General features: G+C 46.2%; 1 protein-coding gene across 4 annotated transcripts; it reads right to left on the minus strand.

The window, feature by feature from the left end:
* Positions 1-3444: 3444 nt before the first annotated feature.
* Positions 3445-26616, minus strand: hpn (hepsin). 4 transcript variants are annotated; one of them, XM_064305516.1, is made up of 12 exons: positions 26227-26616; positions 25536-25637; positions 19453-19524; positions 11901-11999; positions 11291-11332; positions 10466-10595; positions 9248-9367; positions 8618-8658; positions 7396-7561; positions 6322-6518; positions 4694-4789; positions 3445-3981 (listed from the first exon to the last, which is right to left on the minus strand). In XM_064305516.1, exons 2-12 carry the CDS (start codon positions 25552-25554, stop codon positions 3632-3634), a joined length of 1332 nt encoding a protein of 443 aa, XP_064161586.1. In that variant the 5' UTR covers positions 25555-25637; positions 26227-26616; the 3' UTR covers positions 3445-3631. The 4 variants fall into 4 exon arrangements, with proteins under 4 accessions (XP_064161586.1, XP_064161604.1, XP_064161613.1 ...); XM_064305534.1 differs by lacking the exon at positions 26227-26616 and having other exon boundaries at positions 19453-19587; positions 25536-25633; XM_064305526.1 differs by lacking the exon at positions 19453-19524 and having other exon boundaries at positions 3447-3981.
* Between the last annotated feature and the right edge of the window lie 816 nt (positions 26617-27432).

The following is a 27432-nucleotide window of genomic DNA, read 5'->3' on the forward strand; positions in this document are numbered from 1 at the left end:
GTTGTGAATTCTCTTTGCTGATGTAGGCTACATATACACCGCTGCATAAATTAAGTTAAATATAACACATAGTGTCAATTAAAACACACACACACGCGCACATGCACACACACACACACACACACAAGCACGCACACACACACACACGCGCGCGCGCGCGCGCAGGTAGAGGCTGCGGGCAACGAGGCAACATGATTAGCAACACCTTGCGTGAAGATTCACAGAATTATTAACGATCTCACCGAGGACCCTGACTGAGAAGCTGAGGAGGTGGGGAAAGTGCAAGAATGAGAACAGGAAATAACTTCCTGGAGCTTAAAATAAAAATAAAATAAAAAACATCATCCAGTTTCAGCCCATACCATGGGGCTTCAGGGGGTAATTAGATCCCAGATCCAATGTCCTCACAGTGTACTTTGTTCCTGGCTCAAGCCATTAGTGCATTTAACCCTCAAAACAGTGTGTGTGTGTGTGTGTGTGTGCGTGCATGCGTGCGTGCGAGTGTGTGTGTTTGTGTGTTGCGTTGAGGCAAGCATCTTGTTATGCACATCTTGGCTCCGCTGGGCCATTTCCTTAGCGGCCCTGCCTGTGTTTGCTCAGCTGCTTCAGAACGCACCTCATTGATTAATGTTGCATAAGTAACCAAAAAAAAAAAAAAAAAAAGGTGAATTATTTAAAGGACAAAGTGCACCATGGATAGAATAAATCTTGCTCCAGGTAAGGTCATTACCCCTCACAATGCTGGGTGGGGAAAAGCCGTAACAAAACCTTCATATAACTTCACATAAAATAATTCACTTCACAGGTACATATCAGTCTACAAGACAGAACCATGTAATAATATCTGATAAGGTCTGTCTCTCATACTTTTTCTATATCTGAAAATGCTTGAACAAAAGTGTAATTTGTAAGGCACTGACTTTCAGACTGCAGTTAACCATGATACACCTCCAACCATTTTGCCAATTACACAATTTTCATAAAATATAACTTTTTGAAAGCTGAAGCCTGCAGACTCCTCTAAAAACTGTCAAAGCACCAAAAGTTATTAAAAATTCTATTTTTTCGCTTCTTCTTTCTTCTTCTTTTTTTTTTTACTTTATACATAAAATCAACAGGAAGTCTATGAGCACACAAACCTTGGCATGGTGTGCTATGGGGTCTTTCGCAAGGAACAGAAAAATATCCAAAATGACAGCATCAATAAGAAGAAAATATATGAACATAAAAACGTGTCAGCTGATTGAATAAAGAAGCACTTGCAGAGAGACAGCACGATAGCAGACAATCCTACAGCTGCAGTCACGTTTAACAGTCAACAAGTTAACATTACTTGTAATATTAAAATATTACAAACCTTAACTTTCCTTTCGGTATAAAAAAATCATTTGGGGATAATCTGTGTCCCCTTCGTCACCCCCTTGGGTGCTGGGATTGTCAGATTGAGAAATTCTCTAAGTTCCACGGGAGAAGGGGAGAGGGGAAAGGGGGGGGGGGGGGTATTGGGGTGGTGGTTCTGACATGTCCACTGAAGTCCCTGTGGCAGCAAAAAAAAGAGACACCAAAATCTTCATGCTCGGGCCATTTTGTGAACACCTGGCACATTCTCATAGTTCTGTGGGGAAAAAGACGAAGAATATGAATATGAATATGATTAGACCATTCATTCATTTGTACAGACATTCACACTTGTTCACTCACAATGTAGACCAGTGGTTTCTAACATCAGTTCTGGGGGACCCCTGTGTATGCTGGTTTGTGTTTTCCAATCCCAGTTTTGAAACACATTTTCTAGGTGCTTTTCATGTTTAGAGGGATTGTTTACCCTCTACGCTGCTGTAGATGATTAGAACAGCGGTTGGGAATGCTGCTGTAGATGATTAGCACAGCGGTTGGGAATGCTGCTGTAGATGATTAGCACAGCGGTTGGGAATGCTGCTGTAGATGATTAGCACAGCGGTTGGGAATGCTACTGTAGATGATTAGCACAGGGTGGGAATGCTGCTGTAGATGATTAGCACAGTGGTGGGAATGCTGTAGATGATTAGCACAGCGTTGGGAATGCTGCTGTAGATGATTAGCACAGCGTTGGGAATGCTGCTGTAGATGATTAGCACAGTGGATGGGAATGCTGCTGTAGATGATTAGCACAGCGGATGGGAATGCTGCGTAGATGATTAGCACAGCGGGTTTGGGGAAAGCTGCGTAGATGATTAGAACAGCGGTTGGGAATGCTGCTGTAGATGATTAGCACAGCGGTTGGGAATGCTCTGTAGATGATTAGCACAGCGGTTGGGAATGCTGCCGTAGATGATTAGCACAGCGGTTGGGAATGCTGCTGTAGATGATTAGCACAGCGGTTGGGAATGCTGCTGTAGATGATTAGCACAGCGGTTGGGAATGCTGCTGTAGATGATTAGCACAGCGGTTGGGAATGCTGCTGTAGATGATTAGCACAGTGGATGGGAATGCTGCTGTAGATGATTAGCACAGCGGTTGGGAATGCTGCCGTAGATGATTAGCACAGCGGTTGGGAATGCTGCTGTAGATGATTAGCACAGCGGTTGGGAATGCTGCTGTAAATGATTAGAACAGCGGTTGGGAATGCTGCTGTAGATGATTAGCACAGCGGTTGGGAATGCTGCTGTAGCTGATTAGCACAGCGTGGGAATGCTGCGTAGATGATTAGCACAGCGGTTGGGAATGCTGCTGTAGATGATTAGCACAGTGGATGGGAATGCTGCTGTAGATGATTAGCACAGTGGATGGGAATGCTGCTGTAGATGATTAGCACAGCGGTTGGGAATGCTGCCGTAGATGATTAGCACAGCGTTTGGGAATGCTGCTGTAGATGATTAGCACAGCGTTTGGGAATGCTGCTGTAGATGATTAGCACACTGGATGGGAATGCTGCCGTAGATGATTAGCACAGCGGTTGGGAATGCTGCTGTAGATGATTAGCACAGTGGATGGAATGCTGCCGTAGATGATTAGACAGCGGTTGGGAATTGCGTGAGATTGCGCGCTGTAGATGATTAGCACAGCGTGGGAACTGCTGTACCGATGTCTGCACACTTGGGACCTGCTGGCAGTGGATAGCACAGCGGCGGAATGCTGCCCTGAGATGTAGCACAGCGGCTTGGGAGCCTAGGATGCACAGCAAGTCAGACCCAAGCTCCCCCTACGCCCAGCAGGCGAGTCCAGGGCAGGACTGGACACTGTGTCGCTAGACCACGCGGCCGCGCAGCGTCCCCAGGCACACCCAACACGAAAGCGCTGCAACACGCAACACCACACGCAACGCCACGCGCGCCGCATACACACAACGCACACGCACAACACACAACGCACACAACGCGCAACACCAGCAACACGCAACTGACAACACACAATGCCAGCACAACGCGCACACGCCAACCCAGCACACGCACAACACGCAACGCACAACACGCAACACAAAACGCACAACACGCAACGCACAACACGCAACGTTAGCGCGCCGTTAGGACGCTCGCATTACAACAATCGAACCAGTTCCACTTTCACTACTGCACCTACAAAGCCCGCTGAACGCTTCACACCAAGGCAACTCAAACTGCGCTCCTGGAGGGTCACCGGTGTGTGCCAGCCCTCAGGCGAGATGACCGTAGATGATTGGCTGGTCGTTTCCATGGCCGCGGATCCGAAGGAAACCACAAACACCTTTCGACGCACCACAGCGCTCCAGGACCACAGTTTGAGACCCCTTTTTATACACGGCCTGCCTGTTTATGTTAATGAGCAGGGACGCGCTGTTGGCACGGTAACGGTTGCGCGGCGCGCGGCAGCGGCTGCTGACCTGGCAGGCGTCGATCAGCCCCTTCTCGTAGCCGGCGCAGAACATGGTGTTGGTGACCTGGCTGTCGTAGTACTCGGGGGAGGTGCAGACTGCGTCGCTGATGATGGGCACGTAGGCCTCGCGCAGAATGTCTGGGGACTGGCCTGAGAGAGAGAGAGAGAGAGAGAGGGAGAGAGAGAGAGAGAGAGATATCAATGATTACATCACTCTGCTTACACAGCCGCAGAGTTTTTCACCAGCATCTTCGCCAGCGACAAGCAGACTACTGACAAAGAACTTCTGAGAGAGAGAGAGAGAGAGAGAGACGAATGTATCTATACACGGTAACACATCATTATTGTTTTACAATTCACAAAGTTTAGCGATGTAATTTCTGCTGTTATTCGTCACCTTTGCTGTGGTGATACTCTAATGCCATTCCAATAGTACCTTAAAACTTAAAGAGAGAGAGAGAGAGACAGACAGAGACAGAGAGAGAGAGAGATGCAGAGTAATCGCTTCATTTTAAGGGTGCCATTAGGTGAAGTCCCTAAATAACGTGCAGATGGGCGGGAATTAAAATGAGGAAGAACTGCAGCGAAGGTCACGTTGTGTCAGTGGAGGGACTCCTCTCCTGTTTACCCAGAGCACAGGAACACTTTGGCAGTGCCGTGCTCACGCAGTGTACCAGTTCAAAAGTCTTTCATGGGGGGGGAACAACTAATCAAATGCGGGATGCGGGGGGGGCGGTGAACAACTCATCTCCAGGAAAGTGAGTTTGAGACAACCCCTTTTTTGGGAAGGGGAGGGGTTTCTGTGACGCTCCGCATTCTCCTCCATGTTGACACTACCGCTGGCGGAATTCGGAAGGCTTACCGTAATATTCCGTGTTTCCCCAGCCAGTCACAGCACCCATCTTCCCCTCCACCAATCGCTGGCCGTGGGTGGGCAGGCACACCGGCTGGATGTAGTCTGGAGGGGTGGGAGGAGAACAGGCCGCGTGATGAAATGGCATAGAGACAGCGTCAGCGCCGCCGTGTGGTCAGAAAGGCAACATCGCCTCAAGTGACAGCTCTGAGAACACCCAAGCCCACAGACGACACACCAAACCGGCCCGCCTGAGGCAAGACATCCAAGGAAGCAACGACCCTACGGAAGCTGTCATATAGAAGAACCTGATAACAGCCTGGAAGATTTGTGCAGACACAGTCTCCCACAACAATCCAACTTTCACAGATTTTAGCTTGAATTTGGAGTCATTTCAATCAATCAATCAATCAAATTTTATTTGTATAGTGTATTTTACAGCAGTTGTCACAATACGCTTTACAGACAACCCTGGCCTAAACCCCCACAGGAGCAAGCCTAAGGCAACAGTGGCAAGGAAAAACTCCCTGTGGCAGATGGGAAGAAACCTTGGAAGGAACCAGGCTCAAGGGGGAAACCCATCCTCCTCTGGTCGGCTCAGGGTGCCGACTGGTGACTAACATGTCAGTCAGTTTTATAAGGTTTAAATGCAAACTCAAATCATAGATTTTAATACATATACGTATATAGAGTTAGACATTTAAATAAAAAATATGATCTGTGATCAGGCAGTAAATTTACCAGTGTAAAGGGCGAAAGTCTGTTGTGGATCTCAAAATAAAGACCAACGAGCCCCAGACAAGACAATCACACCATTTTTGAAGCTGAGGCGACATTATCTTCTGTCACAAGCATTCATGCACTAAATCCCATCTCTGAACTCCTTTGCCACCACAAAACTAGAAATCAAATCAGAAATTCAAATATATATCTTGTACATACATACTTACAAGTGCTACAAACCACTGTTCCAACATTTTCAATCATTTCTATTCTCATCTTAAACACTAGAGGGCGCATGTATTTTCAATCTCTTGCTCAGCAAAAAACAAAAAAAAAAAGAAAAAGAACTGAATGCAAGTTAAGTGTCGAGGCCTACTGAGGCCCATTATGCTAATTTTGACAATTCATAAATCACTCCATCCTGGGTGGAGGAATCATAGGTTAACAAAGAGTTTATTCCATTCAGGTTCAAAGGCAAGCACCGGTGACAGGAAAAGCAGTTTTGACAGAGACAGTTCTGGCCTGAAATAAGAGGCCAAAGTTCCCTTGCTGCTCCCAGCCCTTCCCTGCGCTGTCATTGGCTCATATACGCCACAGCGGAATGGCTTGTGTTCGAAAGGAGAGACAAAGGAAACCCGCCCGTTGACCCGGACAGACATTCAGCCAGCTTTCAGACGCAGAAACGTGTGCATCACTGAAACGTACACTTGTACTCTGCATAATGCCTCCTTAAGGAATCTGCTTTGCAGGTAACTGAAGGTCAAAAAAAAAAAAAAAAAAAAAATCAGCAGACTCTGTAGGTTCTCCAGTTCCCTTGTTATAGGGTACACAGGCTCACCCCTCTGCACCCCAACTCCCCCTTCCCAGCCAACCCCGCTCCCGGCAACACCTGACCCGCGGCACGGCGGGCTCACCGGTGAACTGCAGCGGGCTGGCGAGGGCGAGGAGGGCGATGTCGCGGCTGTTGTCGTCGATGGTGGGGTCGATGAAGGGCAGGTAGCTGCTGTGGAACACCACGGTCTGCACCTCGGCCACGTGCACGCTCTTGTGCGCCGCCGTCTTGTACACGGAGCCCAGGAGGACCCGCCAGCGGCTCACGTGGTGGTACCGCCTGGGGGGGGGGAGACCGGGTCGCCATGACGCTTTTTGGGGGCCACAGCGTGTCAAAGTTACGTGTGGCATAACGGGCGGCGTTACACTATTATACTGGGGCGGCAGTGTAGTATAACGGGTAAGGGAGCTGGTCTCGTAACCTAAAGGTCACAGGTTCGATTCCCTGGGTAGGACACTGCCGCTGTACCCTTGAGCAAGGTGCTTAACCTGCATTGCTTCAGTGCATATCCAGCTGTATACATGGAGGCAATGTAAATGGTAAAATGGTAAGCGGACTGGATTGTATAGCCTCTATCCAAAGCGCTTACAATGATGCACTCACATTCACCAGACATGTACGGTTGGGGAAGTTACTGGTTCATGCTTTAGATTTATGATACAAGACATTTTTTGGCGTCTCGTAGAACATTGGTGTGGTCCATTTCTTGTCTTTTAAAAAGATATTTAAAGTTCCATTTACTTTAAATGACTCATATAACCCAAAGACCGATATATACAATGAAGTAGGTTCATACCTATGAGACTAATCTAGCATTTAGTTGGTACAGTAAGTAGAAAAACGTTAGGGTTTCCATTCTTTCCGTTCCATTCTTAAGGGTTTCTGTTTTTTTCCCCACCAATTAATCAAAACTGATTCAGTCACATTGGACTACATAAAAACCTTCCATATGGGGTCCAATGACAGCCATGAGAAATCATTCATTAGCTTTAAGCCATTTCAGATCGCTTAACTAATTGGGCTAATTAAATAAGTTATTATTAAATAACAAGACCGGAAAGCTGGCACAACATGCAGATATAGATCCGGGGCTCACTGCTATGGACGGCTGGGGGTTTCTATTTCGTTAAATGTTTTGGGGTGCGGGGTGACTCACTCAGGGAAGCAGTGAGCTGCGCTGACGATCCAGCGGTCCGAGATGATGGAGCCCCCACACTGGTGAGCCCCGTCGTACTGCAGGCTGACCTGCCAGGGCCAGCGGCCCAGCTTCGACTCCTCCCCCCCCACGATCCTGTCCTCCGTCAGGCTGCGACGCCCACAGTCTGCGGGTGGGGGGGGGGGAGAGAGGAGAGAGAGAGGGGACGGAGAGAGAGAGAGGAGAGAGGGAGGAGGAGGAGAGGGAGAGAGAGAGAGAGAGGAGGGAGAGAGGAGTGAGTGAGGAGGAGAGAGAGAGGAGTGAGGGGGAGAGAGAGAGGAGAGGGGGGGGGAGAGAGAGAGGGAGAGAGAAGAGAGAGAGTGAGCGTGAGGGAGAGGGGAGAGAGAGTGAGTGGGGGGGAGAGAGAGAGTGAGGGGGGAGAGAGAGAGAGAGAGGGTGAGGGTTATTGAATAAGTAACCTTGTGTGCTCGGCTTACGGCCAACACATGGAGGCAGTGTAGTTCAGACTGATAAACCAGCCATCTTTTCAGGACATAACCAATGTCTCCTAACAATAAAATCAACAAACCTAAAAATGCACACACAATCTATGCAATACGAGGAAGTGTCTGAACTGAAGCAAGGGTCAAATATGCCATACTTCTGTATACAGGCCTCTGAGAACCTGAACAATGTCAAAGCTGGCACAGTCGCTGCTACCGATAAGGTCGGTTCCCAGATAAGCAAGCTAGGGTGTCTTCAGATCTGGCCATCTGAGACCATCTAGTGATGGGACAGGACGGGGCAGTTGGGAGAGAGACATGAAGGAATGGGAGGAGGAGAGAGGGAGACGAGGGAGAAAGGGAGATCGGGGAGGTGTGAGAGGAGAGAAGAAAGGGGGAGACAGGCAAAGGGAGAAGAGAAAGATACACAGGGAGATGGGAGAGAAACAGAGAGGGAGAGATGGGTGGAGGAGAGAGGGAGAGATGAGGGAGAAAGGGGGAGACACGCAAAGGGAGAAGAGAAAGATACACAGGGAGATGGGAGAGAAACAGAGAGGGAGAGATGGGAGGAGGAGAGAGAGAGGTGTTGGGGGAGGAGGAGACTGAACTCTCAATCCAGCAAACCGGAATCTTTAACTTCAGGATTGGCAATATGTCAAACTGCCCCGTACTCAACACAGCACCTATACTGAACACATCAGCCAAACGTAGCACAACAACTGCCCGACACAAACACTCACCTTGACAGATCACCGTCAGGACGTCTCCACTAGCGCAGTTGCTGCGGAACAAAGCGGGAGAAGGCGAGTGGTCAGTCCTTGCTCACTCCGATTGCCCGATTTACGGAAGAAACAAGGAATGGAGGGCGGAGCCTGGAGTGCCAGTCAGATTACTGGCTTTGGACCCAGGAGGAACACTGCTGTTATATCCCTCTGGACCGGACCCTAAATCCCCACCTTTCCCCAAACCCCAGCTCTGCGAATGGACTCTGATAATCTCAGATTAATGGTAAATGGACTGCATTTATATAGCGCTTTTATCCAAAGCGCTTTACAATTGATGCCTCTCATTCACCAGAGCAGTTAGGGGTTAGGTGTCTTGCTCCTCCTGAGCTATGTCGCCCGCAATGGGAGGAGAATAAAAAAATGGGAGGAGAATAAAAGGCAGTGAGCTATCCTGTATCTTAAAGGCCTTGGTGAAAGCTAGCCGAATAAATAAATGTACTCAAAATTAAACAAAGCCGCTCTGGTGATATTTACACTGGTTAGATGCTGAATTCTGTGATGCGGCTGCAGCGCCGTAGAAAAAAAACCCCCCGAAATCTGGTTTCGTTACGCAACGGATGCATCCCACTCTCTCAAAAGATTTACCACGGTGAGAGGAACTCCTTAATCTTCTTCCCGTGAATGAGCTCCTTGGCGTCCACGCAGAAGAAGTCCTCCGAGTCTTTGCTGCCGTCCGGGATGGTGGACACAGAGTAGTTCAGCGCCCTGTCATGTGGGGCACAATTCAGACATCAGCCAAGTCAACAGTGCTCAAAACGGCCAAAACTCAGGGACTGCTGGGTGGCTCATCCTGTTAAAGCACTGTTCCAGAATGTGGATGAGCCCCACAGTGTGACAGTGTCCAAGTCTCATCACACACTTAGCGCCCCCCTGTGGTCTGGGGATGACTGTGCAGGTTACACATGACGTGTCCTCTTCCCACTCGATATGGAGGCTCACGAGCATGCAGCCGAACCCAACACTTTACAGCACGCAGCCAAACCCAACACTTTACAGCACGCAGCCGAACCCAACACTTTACAGCACGCAGCCGAACCCAACACTTTACAGCACGCAGCCGAACCCAACGCTTTACAGCACGCAGCCGAACCCAACACTTTACAGCACGCAGCCGAACCCAACACTTTACAGCACGCAGCCAAACCCAACACTTTACAGCACGCAGCCAAACCCAACACTTCACAGCGGCGTGTTTGTTACTTTCGGACTACTCGGCCAATCGTATCTTCGGCCCCGGGGAGAGAGAGCGCAGGCGTTCAGGGATCATGCGTTGGAGGCACAAATACATTTTTCGGAGAACGATGAATGGCTGATATTTACACAAGACCCTGAAGGTGCATTCAGTTCACGAACAACTGGCACACCTGGGATACTCACAAAATCAAACGAACCCCGCGCTGGTCTTTCGTAGGAACTTTTAATTGAGTACGAAAGCAAGGAAAATTCAAGAGAAAGTTTTGTGAATGAGTTCAAGCGGCGGACAGTGGAACGAACAGGTGTGGCCGCTTAACTGATGAAAGGTTGAGCGGTTTTGACAAGAAACCCTCCAATGCTGTGACTCCTCCTCCTCCTGAAAAATGGGGGGGGGGCGGGTGGTCACAGCATTGGGCACAAACACACAAACTGGGACAAAGGGAGGGGAAAAAGTGGTGAAATTAATTAAAAACATCCCAAAAACTCAAGCGGAAGTAGGGTTTTCTCCTGTATATATATTCCCCAGTCATGTGACTATACAAGCCCCTCGTAACATTGTACATCCAGTAATCTTACAGCCACAGTATTGGTTCCAGGGGAGGGTCTTACCTGACAAAGCCCATCTCCTCACAGCTGATACTGGCCATGACCTGGTTGGAGCTGGAGGAGCAGACGTACCTCCACCTGCCGTGGGCGGAGTCAAACACGGTGAGCCGCAGGTTGGCAGAGTTCACCTGGACTGGGGGGAGGAGGGGCGGAGAAAACCAAAATGAGCCAAAGATGAACTCTTCATGTGCACTCACCTGGGAGGGCTATATCCACCTGAGTTTCATATTACATGGATTTAGCAGACGCTCTTACCCACAGGGACTGACAGTGTAGGAAAAACAGAAGTGCATTCACCTGATTAATATGAGCAGCATGCAAAAACTGGCTAACAGCATTGCGCAGTTAACCGTATGCAAAAACACCGAACAACTGATGCATATTTTCCCATGCACGCTTACTGAGAACCAGAGAACCAAATTGCCACGCGTGCATATTACATTCCTAACAAGCACTATGGAGAAAAACCCACAACCACTAAAATATGACAGCCTGAATGGAGTAGAAAAGGTGGGAGAGTCAGGGGGTTGGAATGGGGGGGTGAAGTGGTGGGTCTTCAGTCTGCATCAGATAAATGCAGGGACCACACAGGGATGGGGCGGTGGGGGTGGACAGGATGGGCGGTCTAAACAGTGTCCTGGTCCATCAGTGAACCACCAAACAGCCAGTTGTGAATGCCCACCCAGGTGTCTGTGGCCAGCCTGGCTCTGTGCAGCCCAGCCCCATGCATACTGCTGGACACGCTGCTGACATGCAGGCATTTAACCCACGGTAGAGCAAGCTGCAAGGCAGCCGTGTGATGCAATCCAGGGCTGAGGCATCACTTACCCTCATACAGACCCGTGTCTTCGGCCTTGATCAGATACGTCACTGCGGGGGGAAAAGGCAACATTTCAGCACCTTGCTAAGAGAACGCTAACAATGCACGAACAAAACTGAACAAAACGTACATTCACGAAGGTACACGAACTAACAAAAAGAACTAACAAAACTAGAACAAAATTTCCATTTCAGTTTGAACTGACAAATTCTGACATGTTCTCCGCAAGTTTTCCATTTGTGTGGCAGGGCTGGTATCACTGCGATGCATCCACGTTAAAGTTTACTAAACTACATCCAGTTTCACACAGATGCATACAGATGTATCTATATGTGAGGCCTGAGTGTGCACTGTCACTTCCGGGGAAGCTGTAAATTCGACCACTCAAGAGCACTCACATACATTTTTTGAGACATTTTTATGAGAGGTGTTTCTCCTCCACAGACTGTCACGTGATTTGCCTGGCCAGGACTCCCATGTCCCCTAACTTTTTAACATGTGTCCATGTAATGTACAAGCACAGACACACTGGTGGGATGCTGGATACTAATACTAATACTAATACTAATACTAAATAATAATAATAATAATAATAATAATAATAATAATAATTCTTACCGACAGCCCACACGGCAACCCCGATTCCCCCCAGCAGCAGCACGGTCAGGAAGATGGTGGCAAGCCGACACGGGGTCAGGACCACCATCCTGGGACTTCCTGTGCAGGAGACAGAGCACGCAGCAGACTGTGACCACGCCCTCCGTACTTCACAGCCAATCACCTCTCACACAGCAGACTGTGACCACGCCCTCCGGACATCACAGCCAATCACCTCTCACACAGCACACTGTGACCACACCCCCTTGACTTCACAGCCAATCGACATCTCACACAGCAGACTGTGGCCACGCCCCTCTGACTTCACAGCCAATCACCTCTCACACAGCAGACTGTGACCACGCCCCCTGGACTTCACAGCCAATCACCTCTCACACAGCAGACTGTGACCACGCCCCCCGGACTTCACAGCCAGTCACCTCTGACATCACAGCCAGTCACCTCTCACAGAGCAGCCAGTCACCTCTCACATTTCGAAGCACGAGGTGTGGAGACCTATGCCCTCCCGAATAGCCTTCAACTTGACGCAGCAGAGGACTGGATAAAAGCCAGTCCTGACCTTCCGATACTCTCTCAAGCAGCTGGACCAACGCCTCCGGCTTCCACCAGTCACGACTCAGTCCCTCCGGGCCGTCCTCTCACATTTACGAAGCCGAGGTGCAGCAGACCTCACACAGCGATTGCTGGCGTGTGCGCAGGCAGGCACTGGTAAATCAATTCTGTCCTTCTTCTTTCTGCTGCTAACAATTCTCTGCGGTCCACCTCAGTCTCTGGGTCCTGCGTTCTGTCATTCCATGCCCAGGCACAGCCAGCGGGCTGCAGATGCGGGCACAGTTAAGTTACATAAAGCCACTTGGGCACACCCCTGCCACCGGAAGACTGCCACTGCTGCAGTTCAACAACATGCGCATTCTACTCGACGCAGCATCACAATATCACCAGACAAAATGGATAAGAACACATTTACAAAATGTCTCCAGTACCACGCAGGAATGGTTCAATATTTTCCTCATTTTACAATTTGGATCTTTTTTTTTTTTTGTTTTGTTGTTCTTTTTCTCAATCCACTCAAATATAATCTCTATTATTTGTACAATATTCCTTCCTCCACAGGTAAGGTGCAAGGCAATGTGAACTGTGAAGAACAACCTTCCGAAGAGCTAGAACACACATCTAACTGGCAGAACTCACCAGCGCACAGCTTGTTAATCGACCAGCTGACAGTCGGCTAAAGTGAGCTTCCTCCTTCACCATAGCACATTCTGAGACCGAGAAAAGATGCTAAGAAAATGTAAACCACTATTATTACATTACATTACAGGCATTTGGCAGACGCTCTTATCCAGAGCGACGTACAACAAAGTGTATAACCATAACGAGGAACAAGTGTGTCGAAAACCCTAGAGAGAAGTACCGGTCCAACTTGGACCCTGAAGGTTAAACTGATTAACACTAACACAAACGAGAACAGCAACAACGCAGTCTGCATACAAGCAGTAGATAAGACGAGTGCATTAACTAAGTCGCCTACGAAACAGATACCTAGTTACAACCCTAAGCTTACAGTTAATTTAGAGATTACAGGGAGGTAGGGAGGGATGGGGAGAGGTGCAGCCTGAAGAGGTGAGTCTTCAGTTGTCGCTTGAAGTGGGACAGTGTCTCAGCTGTTCTGACCTCCACGGGGAGGTCATTCCACCATTGTGGGGCCAGGACACGACAGGAGACGTATTTGGGAAGCGCAGGTGCAAAGGCGTCCTGAGGTAGCAGAACGGAAGGGTCTGGCTGGCATGTAGGGTTTGAAGATTATTGGACGAGAGTGCAGTATAATGGCTGGGGGAATTTAGACATTTAATGAAAGGCTTTGATTTGATTCCCAGGTGGGGCCACTGCCAATGAATCCTTGAGCAAGGCAGCCTTAACCAGAATCACTTCAGTAGATATTCAGCTGTAAAAATGTGTGGTGTGTTAAGACACAAGAGGTGGAAGTTGCCCTGGATAAAAGTGCCTAATAAACGCCTGAATGCAATGGAATGAATGTAACCGGACGAGGTGAAGGGTGCGCAGCCTCCAATACTCAGGAAAAATGGAGAGGCGGAATAACATTATGGTGCATTGACAAGACGTCTATGCGAAAGTGATGGTGGTGTTAACCCAGTGAAATGTGCTTAGGCTTTTTGGAATTTTCTTTTTTCAGAATTCTAAGCCTCGGTGTTCTAGAACTCCACTGGTTTCCATTAGAGATGGTAGAGATGGTCCCGTCAACATTAGAATGTTCAGTTCAACAAGAACATTCTAATCACATTTTTTGGGGTCTTACTCCTTAAGTGGTTAATTATCTGTCAACTACCACTGTACTCATATATATAAGCGATGCAAGCATCGAACAATATGAATGGTAATGAAACAAGATGAAATAAATTTTTTTTAAAAGCAGCAGCAATCTCTGGTGCCCATCAGAACTGGCGCTCACCATGTCTGGATAGGCAGTCTAGAGACAGGAAAGAAACCCCCATAATGGGTGGGGCTACTGTGCCCTGTCAATCACCCACTCAGATGAACCCATCAAAACACTCTAAACAAAAAAAAAAAAAAAAACACATAATGACTAGCTATGAGCAACACAAGTATTCCAGCATTTGGACGGCATGGTACCATTGCTAGCTTTCTAGGTGGAATGAAATTACGTGAATCGTAGAGAGGCTGACGGAGGACACAAACATCACCAACACCACGCGAAGAGGGAAGAGAGAATAATTTCCGTAACTGAATTAAGGTGCGGGTTCCTTGTGTGATGAGACGCGGTGTCTCAATCCGTGCTGGCGGTGTATAAACATGTTTGTACCGTGCCAGAGTCAAGGTCTCCGTTGTGCTAACAAGCAGTTCTGGCACGGGCGGGAGAGCGCGCGTGCGCCCGAACCCAGTGTTTGCTTTATCATCGTTCCGAAGACCTCTGAAGAACTCGCATTGTGTTTCTGGCGAGCGTCAGGAAAACCTGCTGCATCCCACTTCCTCTCTTTATCGGGGTACGTCGCTCCGCACCACGTGCATGTTACACGCACATGCAAGCTGGAATGGCTACTTAAGTTTGACGTTTTTAAAATGGCTAACTTTGTTTCAAAAGCCTGGAAAAGAAGGCAAGATGGATTGTTTGTTTAGTCTCTAATGAGGTGTTATTATTTATGAAATGATTTTGAATATGTTGCAAAAAACTTGGAAAAGAAGATAAGAAGGTTTGGTTATGGAGACTATACTCTTGTGTACAGGGTATATGTATCAGATATGTGTCTGTAGCATTTTAATAGGTCTAGGATTTACTCTGGATCTGTTATATGCAAAATGTTGGTGTCATACAAGCCCATGTGGGCTGGGCATCCATGTGATGCATGACACAATAATAAAATTCATTCATTCATTCATTCATGTGCACGCGCGAGAATGCACTGAAACACACACACACACACACACACACCATGCCAGTACACACGCACACACAGCATGTTACTGAAACACACACACACCATGCCAGTACACACGCACACACAACATGTTACTGAAACACACACACACCATGCCAGTACACACGCACACACAGCATGTTACTGAAACACACACACCACGCCTGTACACATCCACACACACACCATGTTACTGAAACACACACCACGCGTGCACACATCCACACACACACCATGTTACTGAAACACACACCACGCCTGTACACATCCACACACACACCCTATTACTGAACGCACACACACCATGCGTGCACACATCCACACACACTCACACAGACCCATCCCTCAGCGCACTTACATGTGCATACAGCACATATGAGTGTACACCATGTATGCACACGCGTACAGTATGTATACATTAGCACATAAACACATGTACACACACACACACGCATAAACATACATACCTACACCAGCACACACACTCACACAGGACACAGACACATGCCAGACAAACACACACACACACACACACACACACACACACACACATACACATATACCTATACCAGCACACACACTCACACAGGACACAGCAGACAGACACACGCCAGACAAACACACACACACACATGCATAAACATACATACCTACACCAGCACACACACACTCACACATGCATAAACATACATACCTACACCAGCACACACACTCACACAGGACACAGACACATGCCAGACACACGCACACACTCACACACACATACATGCATACATATATATATATACATATACATATATATAAAGACACCTGCACCAATGCACACACAAACACACACATACATACATGCATATACACATATACCTATACCAGCACACACACTCACACAGGACACAGCACACAGACACACGCCAGACAAACACACACACACACACACACACACACATGCATAAACATACATACCTACACCAGCACACACACTCACACAGGACACAGACACACGCCAGACACACGCACACACTCACACACACATACATGCATACATATATATAAATATATATATATAAAGACACCTGCACCACTGCACACGCAGACACACGCACACTTTTGGAAGAAGCCTAATTCCAGCCGAAATCCCCTCCCAATGAAACGGCTGTGCTCGGCAGCGCTGGCGTGTGTGATCATTAACTCAGCGCTCGGCCCGAGCTCGGGGGGCGGGGGGGGACGGGACGGGACGGGACACACACGCTGCAGCGGCTGCAGTCTGGGACTGTTACAAAGAGCGTGCCGCCTGTCCCGTGACCGGGCGCAAACAAACAGGCCCTGTGTGTCCAAAGGGCCACCGCAGCACCGCAGTCAACGTTCACCGCCAACGGTCAGGATCATTAACTCCTCTATCAACGGCACTTCCCGCGCACTTCCACGTGACCCACCCCTTCCCTTTTTCAGCGTACGGTAAGGGGGCCACACCCCTAACACCGGGACTCCTTCAGTGTCCATGTGGTGTTGGGGACGGCTGGTTTAAGCGGCCACACCTGTCCTGGGTCAGGCTAATTAGACCGGGCTAGTTGTCTAATTGGTTAGGAATTGGGACAATTGGCCAGGCTGATTGTGACCCAGGAACAGGTGTGGCTGCTCAAACCAGCTGTCCCCACACCGCAGTCCAGTCTCAAAAAGCCGCAGACACGTCGTTAGAAACGACCACGTAGGGCAGTGGTGTCAAACTCGTGCCATGGAGGGCCGTGTGTATGCAGGTTTTCATTCCAGCCTCAGATCTTGATTATATAATTAGTCAAATTATTTGCTGAATTAGGGATGCAGGTTTGTGCACAACGGTGACCCGACGTCTATGGTGACCCGCATTGTCTAAATAAAAATTTTCTTATATTCTGTGCTTCAGTGCAGTTAAACGCATATGGCTGAATGAGTAATTGGACTCAATTAAGGCAGCATTAATTGGTTGGAATGAAAACCTGCATACACACGGCCCTCCATGGCAACGGAGTTTGACACCACTGACGTAGGGTCACCGCTTAAAAAAGACACACAAAAAAAGAGAGGGGCTAGCGCCACCCTTGATTTCAAAGGGTGGCGCCGAAAGGCAGAAGTTATGAAGAAGTGCCGAAGCTGACGCGACGAAGCTCACAGGAAATGGCGCTCATGCGCGCGGGCGAAACTGAGGTCACCATCAGCCCCGGGCCCCGACCTCAAGCGTCCATCCCTGCTGGGTATATCGCTCACATCGACCCAGCAGGCACTTAATTAACCCAACGCGCCAACCCAATGTGCGCTGACGTGCAATAAAGCAGAATAAAACAGCAGCAGCAGGAACAGGAAATGACGATCAACGACAATTCTTTCGTCACCACGAACATTAAGAGGTTTTTTTTATTTTTTATTTCTCATTAGAGATCACTCCATTCCAGATCATTGTAAAATGAATGATTTTGGAATGGGGGGGGGGCGGGGGCGGCAGAGGGGTGGACATTAAAACCACAAACAAAGGAAAGGGAGACTGGAATTCCCTGAAAAAACAAAAGGTTGGTCAGCCGGAAAAGGGCGGGAAAAGGGTGGGGGGCGGTTTATTGGCCCTCTAATCACCCTTCTGGACACTCGGGAGTCCGTAACGATAACCAGAAGTGAACCACTGCCCGTTAAAACACATCGTTATCACGCCAGGACAGGTTCAACGCACAATTCAGCAAACGTGCTAATCAGCCTGCAATACACCCAAAGACTAATTTCCAGCGTGTTCATTACAATAAAAAGAACAACTGTTTACCGACTTATTGATCTGCCACTATACGTTTTACCTATTTTTCAAAACGACGGGCACTTGAAATGGGTTCAAACCAATTTCAGTGAAACCACCCCCCCCCATACACAAAGCCAAAAGAAAGTGTAACTGTGAGTGTTCACAACTGATTTTTGCGAGCCAAGCATCACGAACTCAGCATGTAGGAGATGTGTGCTCACACTACATCCTCAGAATCCTGAAAAGAGGCTCGGACAAAATCTACAGGCAATGAAATTAAACAAAATCTAGATTTACACGCTAAATTCACAAGGAACAACATACGGATTGAAAGCTGCTGAACTGCTTAAGGTCTACGATAAATTATTATAGTCCCATGTGAAACATTGGTGCTTCTATGATATGTACGACGGCTAACCAGGAAACACTATGAAAACATAAATATTTATGTGCATATAATACTTATGTTTGTCTTACTTATAAGACAAGTAAGACAAACATATTTTTGTTTCCAACAACAACAATAAAAGCCAGAATCTTCCAGTCCAAACTGCTGCGTGAAAAGAGCATACGATGCCTCAACCCTCTCTACTTACCTATTTCACCGGGTTAGCATTACAATTTACAATCAGAATTGATATTTTTGCTTACACACACACGCACAAAGAAATATGAAACTAAAGACTGGCGTTCGTAATCCGGAGTGAGTACTCTACTGACCTGCGACCTGTGACCTGTGACCTTTAATTTTCAACGCTGCAGGTATTGCTTCTGTCTTGGAACGCCACAAAAGAGAGGCGAGCAGCGAACTTGATCGAGCACATGAGTGAAGAGTGCTGTGAGCGCTAAGAACCCAGGGTGTGTGGGGGGGTGTGGCAGCTCTTTAGGAAGCAGTGTACGTCAGCCCGAGAAAAGCAGAGAGACAGCGGGTATGCCAGGGCAGGGTGGGGCGGTTGGGTTGGCGGGCGGGGCGGGCACTGCAGAGGAGGATTAAAACATCTGGTGTGAGGGAAACACCCCCCGAAACCCTGCCGCCGCGATCACATAACCCCCCCACCCCACTCCACCCCACCCCACCCCAAGCAGACCCCCACCGGGTGATTAATGTGCTTTTGTTCCTTTTTCCAGGGCTCTGGGGGCACAATGACATGGAGGGGGGGGTGGGGTGTCAGTGAGGAAGGGGGGGGGGGTGTATTTACAGAGATAAGGGGGAGGGGGGGGCAGCGGTGAGAAGGGGTCGGGTGGGATATTACAGAGATGGGGGAGGCAGCGGAGAGAAGGGTGGGGGGGGTTGGGATATTTACAGAGCCAGACCATCTTCCTTCGGCCGTTTCCAGCTCACCTCTTGCTCCGCGGCGGCTAATTCCCAGCAGCCTCGTGGTTCCCCTGCGCGCTCCGGCGCTCCCGAATTCAGCTGCCAGAGAACAAACGCCGCTGTTGTTTCAGGGGAGCTAAACTGAAACGGACCTCGCCGAGACTGAAAGAGAGATTGGCTTTTGAGGATGGGGGGGGGAGGCGGTGTCTGGAGACCCAGTCCCACTCAGCCCCCTTACACTACCTACCCTGCCTTCCAAAAAAAAAGACCGTACAACAGAGAGAGACCAAACTCCTGCCCAGAAAACACGAAACGTTCTCACAACGTTGCCGCAATCCAGTGGCAATGTTATAACGTTCACAAAACACTCCAGTAACATTCGGAGAACCTTTTGTGTTAGGTTCGATTGCTGCTGGGCGGGGCCTAACTCATCTGTACCAGAAGTACAGTAAAACCTGCCCATGCAAAAAAAACAGTGAATGCTGAGACTGTGACATCATAGGCAGGGATCACTCAGCTTAGAGCAAGCTCATAAGTGTAGACTGTGACATCACAAGCAGGGTCCACTCAGCTTAGAGGAAGCTCATAAGTGTAGACTGTGACATCACAAGCAGCGTCCACTCAGCTTAGAGGAAGCTCATAAGTGTGAGACTGTGACATCATGAGCAGGATCCACTCAGCTTAGAGGAAGCTCATAAGTGTAGACTGTGACATCATGAGCAGGGATCACTCAGCTTACAGGAAGCTCATAAGTGTGAGACTGTGACATCATGAGCAGGGATCACTCAGCTTAGAGGAAGCTCATAAGTGTAGACTGTGACATCATGAGCAGGGATCACTCAGCTTACAGGAAGCTCATAAGTGTGAGACTGTGACATCATGAGCAGGGTCCACTCAGCTTACAGGAAGCTCATAAGTGTAGACTGTGACATCATGAGCAGGGATCACTCAGCTTAGAGGAAGCTCATAAGTGTAGACTGTGACATCATGAGCAGGGTCCACTCAGTTTAGAGGAAGCTCATAGTGACTTTAAAGCTGCGGTTGGAAGTATCACACTCTGCAGTTGGACCAACGGGATTTTTCTGTTCATCTGAAGATGCGTCTCACTTCAAATGAAAACAAACACACACACACACACCTACACATCTGTGAGACCGCCAGGTGATGCATTTCGCACACAGACACCTGCGTTCGTTCGTGACCACGTTAGACACAGCGCTGGACTCTCGCTCTGCTCTTGCCAGAAAACGATGAGCTCAGAGGAGCTGAATGGCCCGTTCATGTCATTCATTAGCCACTTAAGCTCTCCATATCTGTATTAAGCCAATGCAATGTGGGCAAAGGTCCAGACCGAACATCAGCTAACGGTGCTACACACACACAAGCAGGTACCCGGGAGATACCGCAGTTGGACTGTAATTTAACTCAACTGTGCACTCGGGGTAACCAGTGGCTCACCCTTCTATCAGGCGTGAAACGTACTCCCTGCTGATTGGGTCTCGGAATGGTGGCGAAAAAACGCTGAGACAGCAGAAAAAACTGCGCCTGAACAACGCTGCGACGACACCAGACGCTTGAAACCGAGCTGGCGTCAAACAGAAACAACAGACAGTTACTGCTCCAGCATGCAGGAGATCAAATGCACCGAGCAGGTACACTCAGGTAGACATGCTGAAACATCTCATTTAAAGTGTTTTCACTGATATATACTGTACACATCACAATAATCCCAGTGCTAGTTTGTACTTGGTAGGATTCTTGCTTGCTGAACAAGCTTACTCTACAGGGTTGGAGTCCTGATCGATGTGGTCACTTCTGGCACTACGATCCTTACTTCACTCTAGTGTTTCTTTTGCGCCTCTACATCATGAAACCTATGCACTTGTTGTACGTCGCTCTGGATAAGAGCGTCTGCTAAATGCCTATAATGTAATGTAATGTAATAAAGTCATTTTAATTTACCGATGGGAAAATCAGTTGGCTATGTGCCCATAGCCTCCTAATGCTTGCTCTAACTGGTAGTTTACAGCTGTGCTTGTCTCATTTTAATCACAGCTGTTGCACGCGCTTGTTAAGCAACACCACAAATTTAAGCAAGGGAGCAACAAGACACTGTAAAAAATGTTTTAAAAATTAAAATAAAAAAATTAAAAAAATGCTAAATGTTAATTTCGGAAGAAATTAAACCTTCTCTCCCTGTATTGTGCAGGTTCTGCGGCACACACCTAGAGTGCACCAGGGAGCAGATTGTAACTCTTGTCCTAGTGGCGGCTGTCCAACCATGTTTGATTCACCTTTTGTGGTGAGTGGCTTCGGCTAAAAGAACCTGTCGAATGCCTCAGGCATAAAAACTGTGAACAAAGTGGGCGACATAGCTCAGGAGGTAAGACCGGTTGTCTGGCAGTCGGAGGGTTGCCGGTTCAAACCCCGCCCTGGGCGTGTCGAAGTGTCCTTGAGCAAGACACCTAACCCCTAATTGCTCTGGCGAATGAGAGGCATCAATTGTAAAGCGCTTTGGATAAAAGCGCTATATAAATGCAGTCCATTTACCATTTAACAACCCCCCTTAAGCAGAACATGAAGTGAAGCGTCTAACGTAGCTCAGCAAAGTTCAAGAAGCTTCCGGAAGGCCACTCTGGACCACGACCAGGAATGTAAAAACCTTGGAAAGCGCATGAACTTGAGGGGCCCATTATTGCTGACCAGTTCAAAGCCACCACAGACCACCTGAAACTAGAATGACACCACAAACAAACATGTCTCATTCACATCAAACCCAGCCTGCCCTGGTGCAATTATCGTCACGTAACTGAATGACTATTCAATCACATGACAATTAACCAATTATGATGAAGTTACATTACACTACAGGCGTTTAGAAAACACTCTTATCCAGAGAGACCTACACAACTTTTACAACTTTTGGACACTGAAGCAATGCGGGTTAAGTAACTTGCTTAAGGGTACAACGACAGTGCCTTTACCCATTGGCCAGCTCCTTACCCATTATACTACACTGCCGCCCTTGTGACGGCCCATAAAATCACTCATGGTCGGAATCTCCTTTGAGGCTCACATCACATGATCAAGAGTAACGGCGGGAAAAAACTGACGCAGAAAAAAGCACCGTGATCATATTTATACATTCAAAATTTCAAGAATTTAAATGATGCCCAGTGTATGTGGTGCATCGTTTAACATGATCTTTACACACGTGGACAGCAAACGTGACTGTGGTACGAAAGACACAGAAACTTTACATAGCCTGCATTCTTCCTAATTTGAGCAAACACAATTTGACAGGGTCAAAAAAATCTAAAACTTTGACACACAGTACATTTAGCATTCTTATCAGTTAATACTAAATTTGAATGAAAAGGGTTAGTAGGATCAAACTGAACAAAAACTACTATCAATGCGATCACTAAATAGATAGTTACTACGTTACATCAGTCACAATTTTACCGATTAGAAAAAAGACACTCAACTTTAGAAGAATCAGTCTGCACACAGCCAAGCCATTAAAAACAACAATGCATTTAATTCCCAGAAGCCACAAGCAAACATAATTACATGCCTAATCTTAAGGCATATGCCGACGTTATCAAGATCATCTTTGCTACCTGACTCATAAATATAAGGCAACTGATAGGTAGCCAACTGAAGCTTGTGCAGTAAGACATAGTAATGAACTAATATGCAGTGTAAGCAAAGGTTAAAAAGTGCTTCAGTGTCAGCTTCATTCCTTCTATGAGTTAAGAGATACTTCTGACTTGTTGAGAGAGGGGTTCAATTTCCAGTCAGGGTCCAGTCAGACAAATATGTCATTAAGAAGTTATAATAGCCAGAGGGAAAATGAGAAAACTGAATTAAAAATATATTAAAATTGTTTATTATTATTATTATTATTGTTATATCACTATTACTGCCACTCACTCATTTTAAATGATGTGGTGTCTGCATTGGACAACAGAAAGCACGGCACTGCACTATTTGTTGATCTCTCCAAAGACAGTGATAGAGTGGATCATTCTTTGCAGCTAAATAAATTATCTTGCATCGACTTAGATGCTGAGGTGAGCTTATGGCTCCAAACACTTTTGACACTTTTGTAAAAATTGGCAAAAATCAATCACAATTCTTACATATCACTAAAGGTGTACCCCAGGGATCGGTATTGAGCCCTCTCTTGTTTACTATCTATCAATGATACTGTGTCAGCCCTCACTTCCTGTAAAACTCATTTATATGTTGATGACACTGTTATGTAGTGTGCTGCTAAATCCATACAGTTTGCTGCCAGCAAGTCACAACATTCTTTCATTACTCTTCAATGTACCCCTTATTAATCTTAATCTTGTTCTGAATACAGAGAAAACAAAATGTATATACAGTAGTTCTCTAGAGTGAATAAATCAGATTTTTAGTTGACTCTTTAGATGTTACTATTATTGACAGAGTCCCCAATTATAAATAGCATTTGAAAAATGACAAACTCAACTTCAATATCCATCTTGATTGCAAATTGAGATCAAAATGAAGACTTTCTATACTGAAATAAAACATCTGTTCCTGCTTTTTGCAGAAAGAGAGTAATTGAGGCAGTTTTTCCTCTATGTATGGAGACTGTGGAGACATCATACAGTATACAGGCATGCAACCAAAGCCCTTAAACCTCTAGCTGCCATTACCTCTCTGCTTTCAGATTTGTTACAGGTGATACAAATGGCCCACATCACCGTCTTGTTTATAAAAAAAAAGGTTGGCTGGTCCACTTTGTCTGTGAGACGTGATCAGAACTGCTACGTTTTCATCCATTAAGCTCTGCTGGGCATTCTACAATTTTATTTATCTTCACTTTTCAGTTGAAATACTGGCAATGACCATACACACTCACAAGACTGGCTTGTACCCGAGGTCCCCAAAACAGTCTGTAACTCACCTGGGAGTCTGACCTCGGGCAGACTGCTTTTGGCTTTTATCTTTGGAAGAAAAACTCTTACTGCCTTTAAGGTAATTTCAGGACTTAATGTTGAATCTTATTGTAATTGTTCTGATTGATGTTTTAATTTTTGTTTTAACAAATGTTTTATTACTTTTTTTTATTTATTGACTTATTAATGTTTTTTTCTGTATTCATTTTAACAAATGCTTTCAATTTAATTTAAACTAATATTTTAATTATTTTTTCTTTGATTATTGTCTTACCAAATGTTCTTTTTCTTTCTGTTCTTTTCGTTGTAACTCATCAGTATTGTGAGTGGCTCAATGCTTCTCCATGTTTAGATAAAGTATTATGATAATTAGGATCTTATTACTATTGTTGTTGTTGTTGTTGTTGTTAAATTATTTTTTTTAAGCAATTTTTTAAAGCAATTTTTAAAAAGAGGAAATGTAGATATGTAATATGCAGTTGATGCTGTTGTTGTTAATTTTGATCTCAAGCAAATTATTCCTTTGGCAATATTGTGCCTACATGCAACTATGCCAATAAATCTATTTGAATCCGAATTTCAGCCTAGTGAAATGCTTTTGCCTGATGAGGTCACCATGACCATAGGTGTAGTTTTGCTTTGGACCCATTCTGTTTCAGTTCTTGATTGGGCCTCGTAGGTGTGGTCATCTTGACCTAGTCGGGGTCAGCCTACAGAAACCCCAAAGTGGTGTTCGGTTATGAGCAGACCAGGCTCATACCAAAGCTCAGCCAATAACGTTAAATCACAGCCAATCACAGTCAAAATGGCAGTTTTCTGACAACCAGGTCAAACGCAAACAAAGACAAAACTTAGCGGCATTTGGTAAACAGTGAAGAGTATTGAGAAATTTTGAGGGTGGAGGATGGGACAAAACTATAAACGCTTTCGAAAGGTTTTCACTGTTCCGTTCGCCATACACACCTACAGAGTCACACTTTTGATTAGTGTACATTGGGTTTGTTTCGTCTGCTGCAGCCACAATTTCACGAAATTTCCACAAAATACCTCGTATCCAAATAAGTGAGCACGCGCATGTTCTATCGGTTCTATTAATCTTTAACATCTGACTCATCTCTCCTGATACCAGAAAAAACATTTTAAAACGAACGTGTGGCAGGCGCGTGCATCGCTCACCGGGTTTTTTCTCTGTCATCTCTCAAAAAAAGAAAAATAATTCAATAATCTTCACCGAATATTTTGTCCAGTAAGTTGCGTGGCTTGCTGATGTTGCTAAACCTGCAAAACAGCAAACACAAAGACACACACAAGCAAACAAAGACACAATTAAAAATCTGAAAACGTGTCAAATTGCAAAAGAACCACAATTATGGGCAAGTATGAGTTAAACCAGTTTAACAAAGTAATAGGCAAAAAGTTATTTTGAGCACGTGTCAAATAGGGCACCTCACAACCACAAGTAGATTAGAAATGAATGCTTTAAAATGATAAATAAATTAAACCAAACAAATAATAAATAACAAGACTGTACATTTATTCATCTACTTGTTTGGCAGTACATGGTAGATCAGTAATAAACAAGCATAGGGTCTAGGCTTAAAATAAATCAGTGATATTACAATTATCAGCAACATAATCTTTCAACGTATAAGATGTTGTAATGCGTACATTAAAATATATAGCAGTTGTTAATTTGATAACTTATCTTTTAATTTGTATTTGTTCATATTAATAATAGTAATTGCCTATTTAGTAGTATATGCAGTATTTCCCTTTGAATCAGTTTTCAACTTTTTTCAAATCAGGATTTACCAAATTTAATAAACCACGTTCCCAGCCACGATTCGCACCAATTTTTTAAACTTACCTTTATCGTTATCGTATTTCTCGCGACAGGTGTATCCGTAGTCTATTTATCGAACCTTGCGGGGGAAGTAATCACAACTTGCAGATCGACGTTTCTCATTAAGGGTTGGCCAGAAATTGGCTGCTAAGCGGGTATGCGCGTGCAAAGTTCTATTTGCAAAGTAGCTAGCTCTCTTTCTTTTTCTTCTTACTCGACAGGTAGACGGCAATTAAACGCTACTTTCTTCCTATCACCTTTCCCGTATTTCTTCGTTCAATCAAGGCCACCTCCTTCCGGTCAAGATTAAAAGCTGACATAAGGACGAGGAACTGTACAGAAGCACTTGAACTCTGCTCTTTGTTTTTCGGTTCAACGGAACATTCGACTCGACTCTGGCCCGTCCTACCTTGCTACGTGAATCGCTTTATTCTCTGGAAGCGCGTCGGGGGAGCAGGAAAAGTGCATGCGACGTCATCAAAACACTGCCTCTCGGTGGGCAAGTGGTATGTCCGGCAGGCTACCTCGTCCACCCCCCTTTCTCCGCCTTTTTCTTCACATAAAAGGCTGGACATCATCACGTTGCCTACCTTGCTAGGTCTCCGGGGGGGTGAGGGGGTTCATTTTTATAAAAGAAAAATAATAAATAGTGTTACTGGGGGGAAAAAACTGATGTGGCTTGATAGGTGTTATTCTTCATCTGCTTTTAGTCTTTGATGGTTTGTCCCCCACTACAGTATGATCAACTGCAGGAACTGCATCATGGTTCAACAACCTTGAACCCATTCTCGGTTGAATGACCTTAATGATGCTACATATAACAGTACAGGCCTAACTTCAAATTTGTTTGCTGCTATGTTTTCGTTCATTGCTTGAGGAACCATTTCTCCAAACAGATGTTGCTTTTGCAAAACAGATAATACAGCCCCTAAGACTGAATTTGCATTTGTCAAAATGACATATTTAATTTGCAAGATGCCCTTAGATACCCAGAAACATTTGAATACATTACACAAAATGAAATATAATAAAACACCATCACTTGCCATCTCAGAGAATTATGAGAAATTCTCAATTATTTCACAATGGCCAAAATAAATATCAATAAATAATAGTTATTGATTACAACTATTGATATATAACACTGCTAGTCCTTTTCTGAGTGTAACACTTTTTTATACATGAATTTGTGATAATTCTAGTATGTAAAGGCAAGAGAACAATTTTCCA

Source organism: Anguilla rostrata, chromosome 1 (genome assembly GCF_018555375.3).
Source record: "Anguilla rostrata isolate EN2019 chromosome 1, ASM1855537v3, whole genome shotgun sequence".
NCBI lineage: Eukaryota > Metazoa > Chordata > Actinopteri > Anguilliformes > Anguillidae > Anguilla > Anguilla rostrata.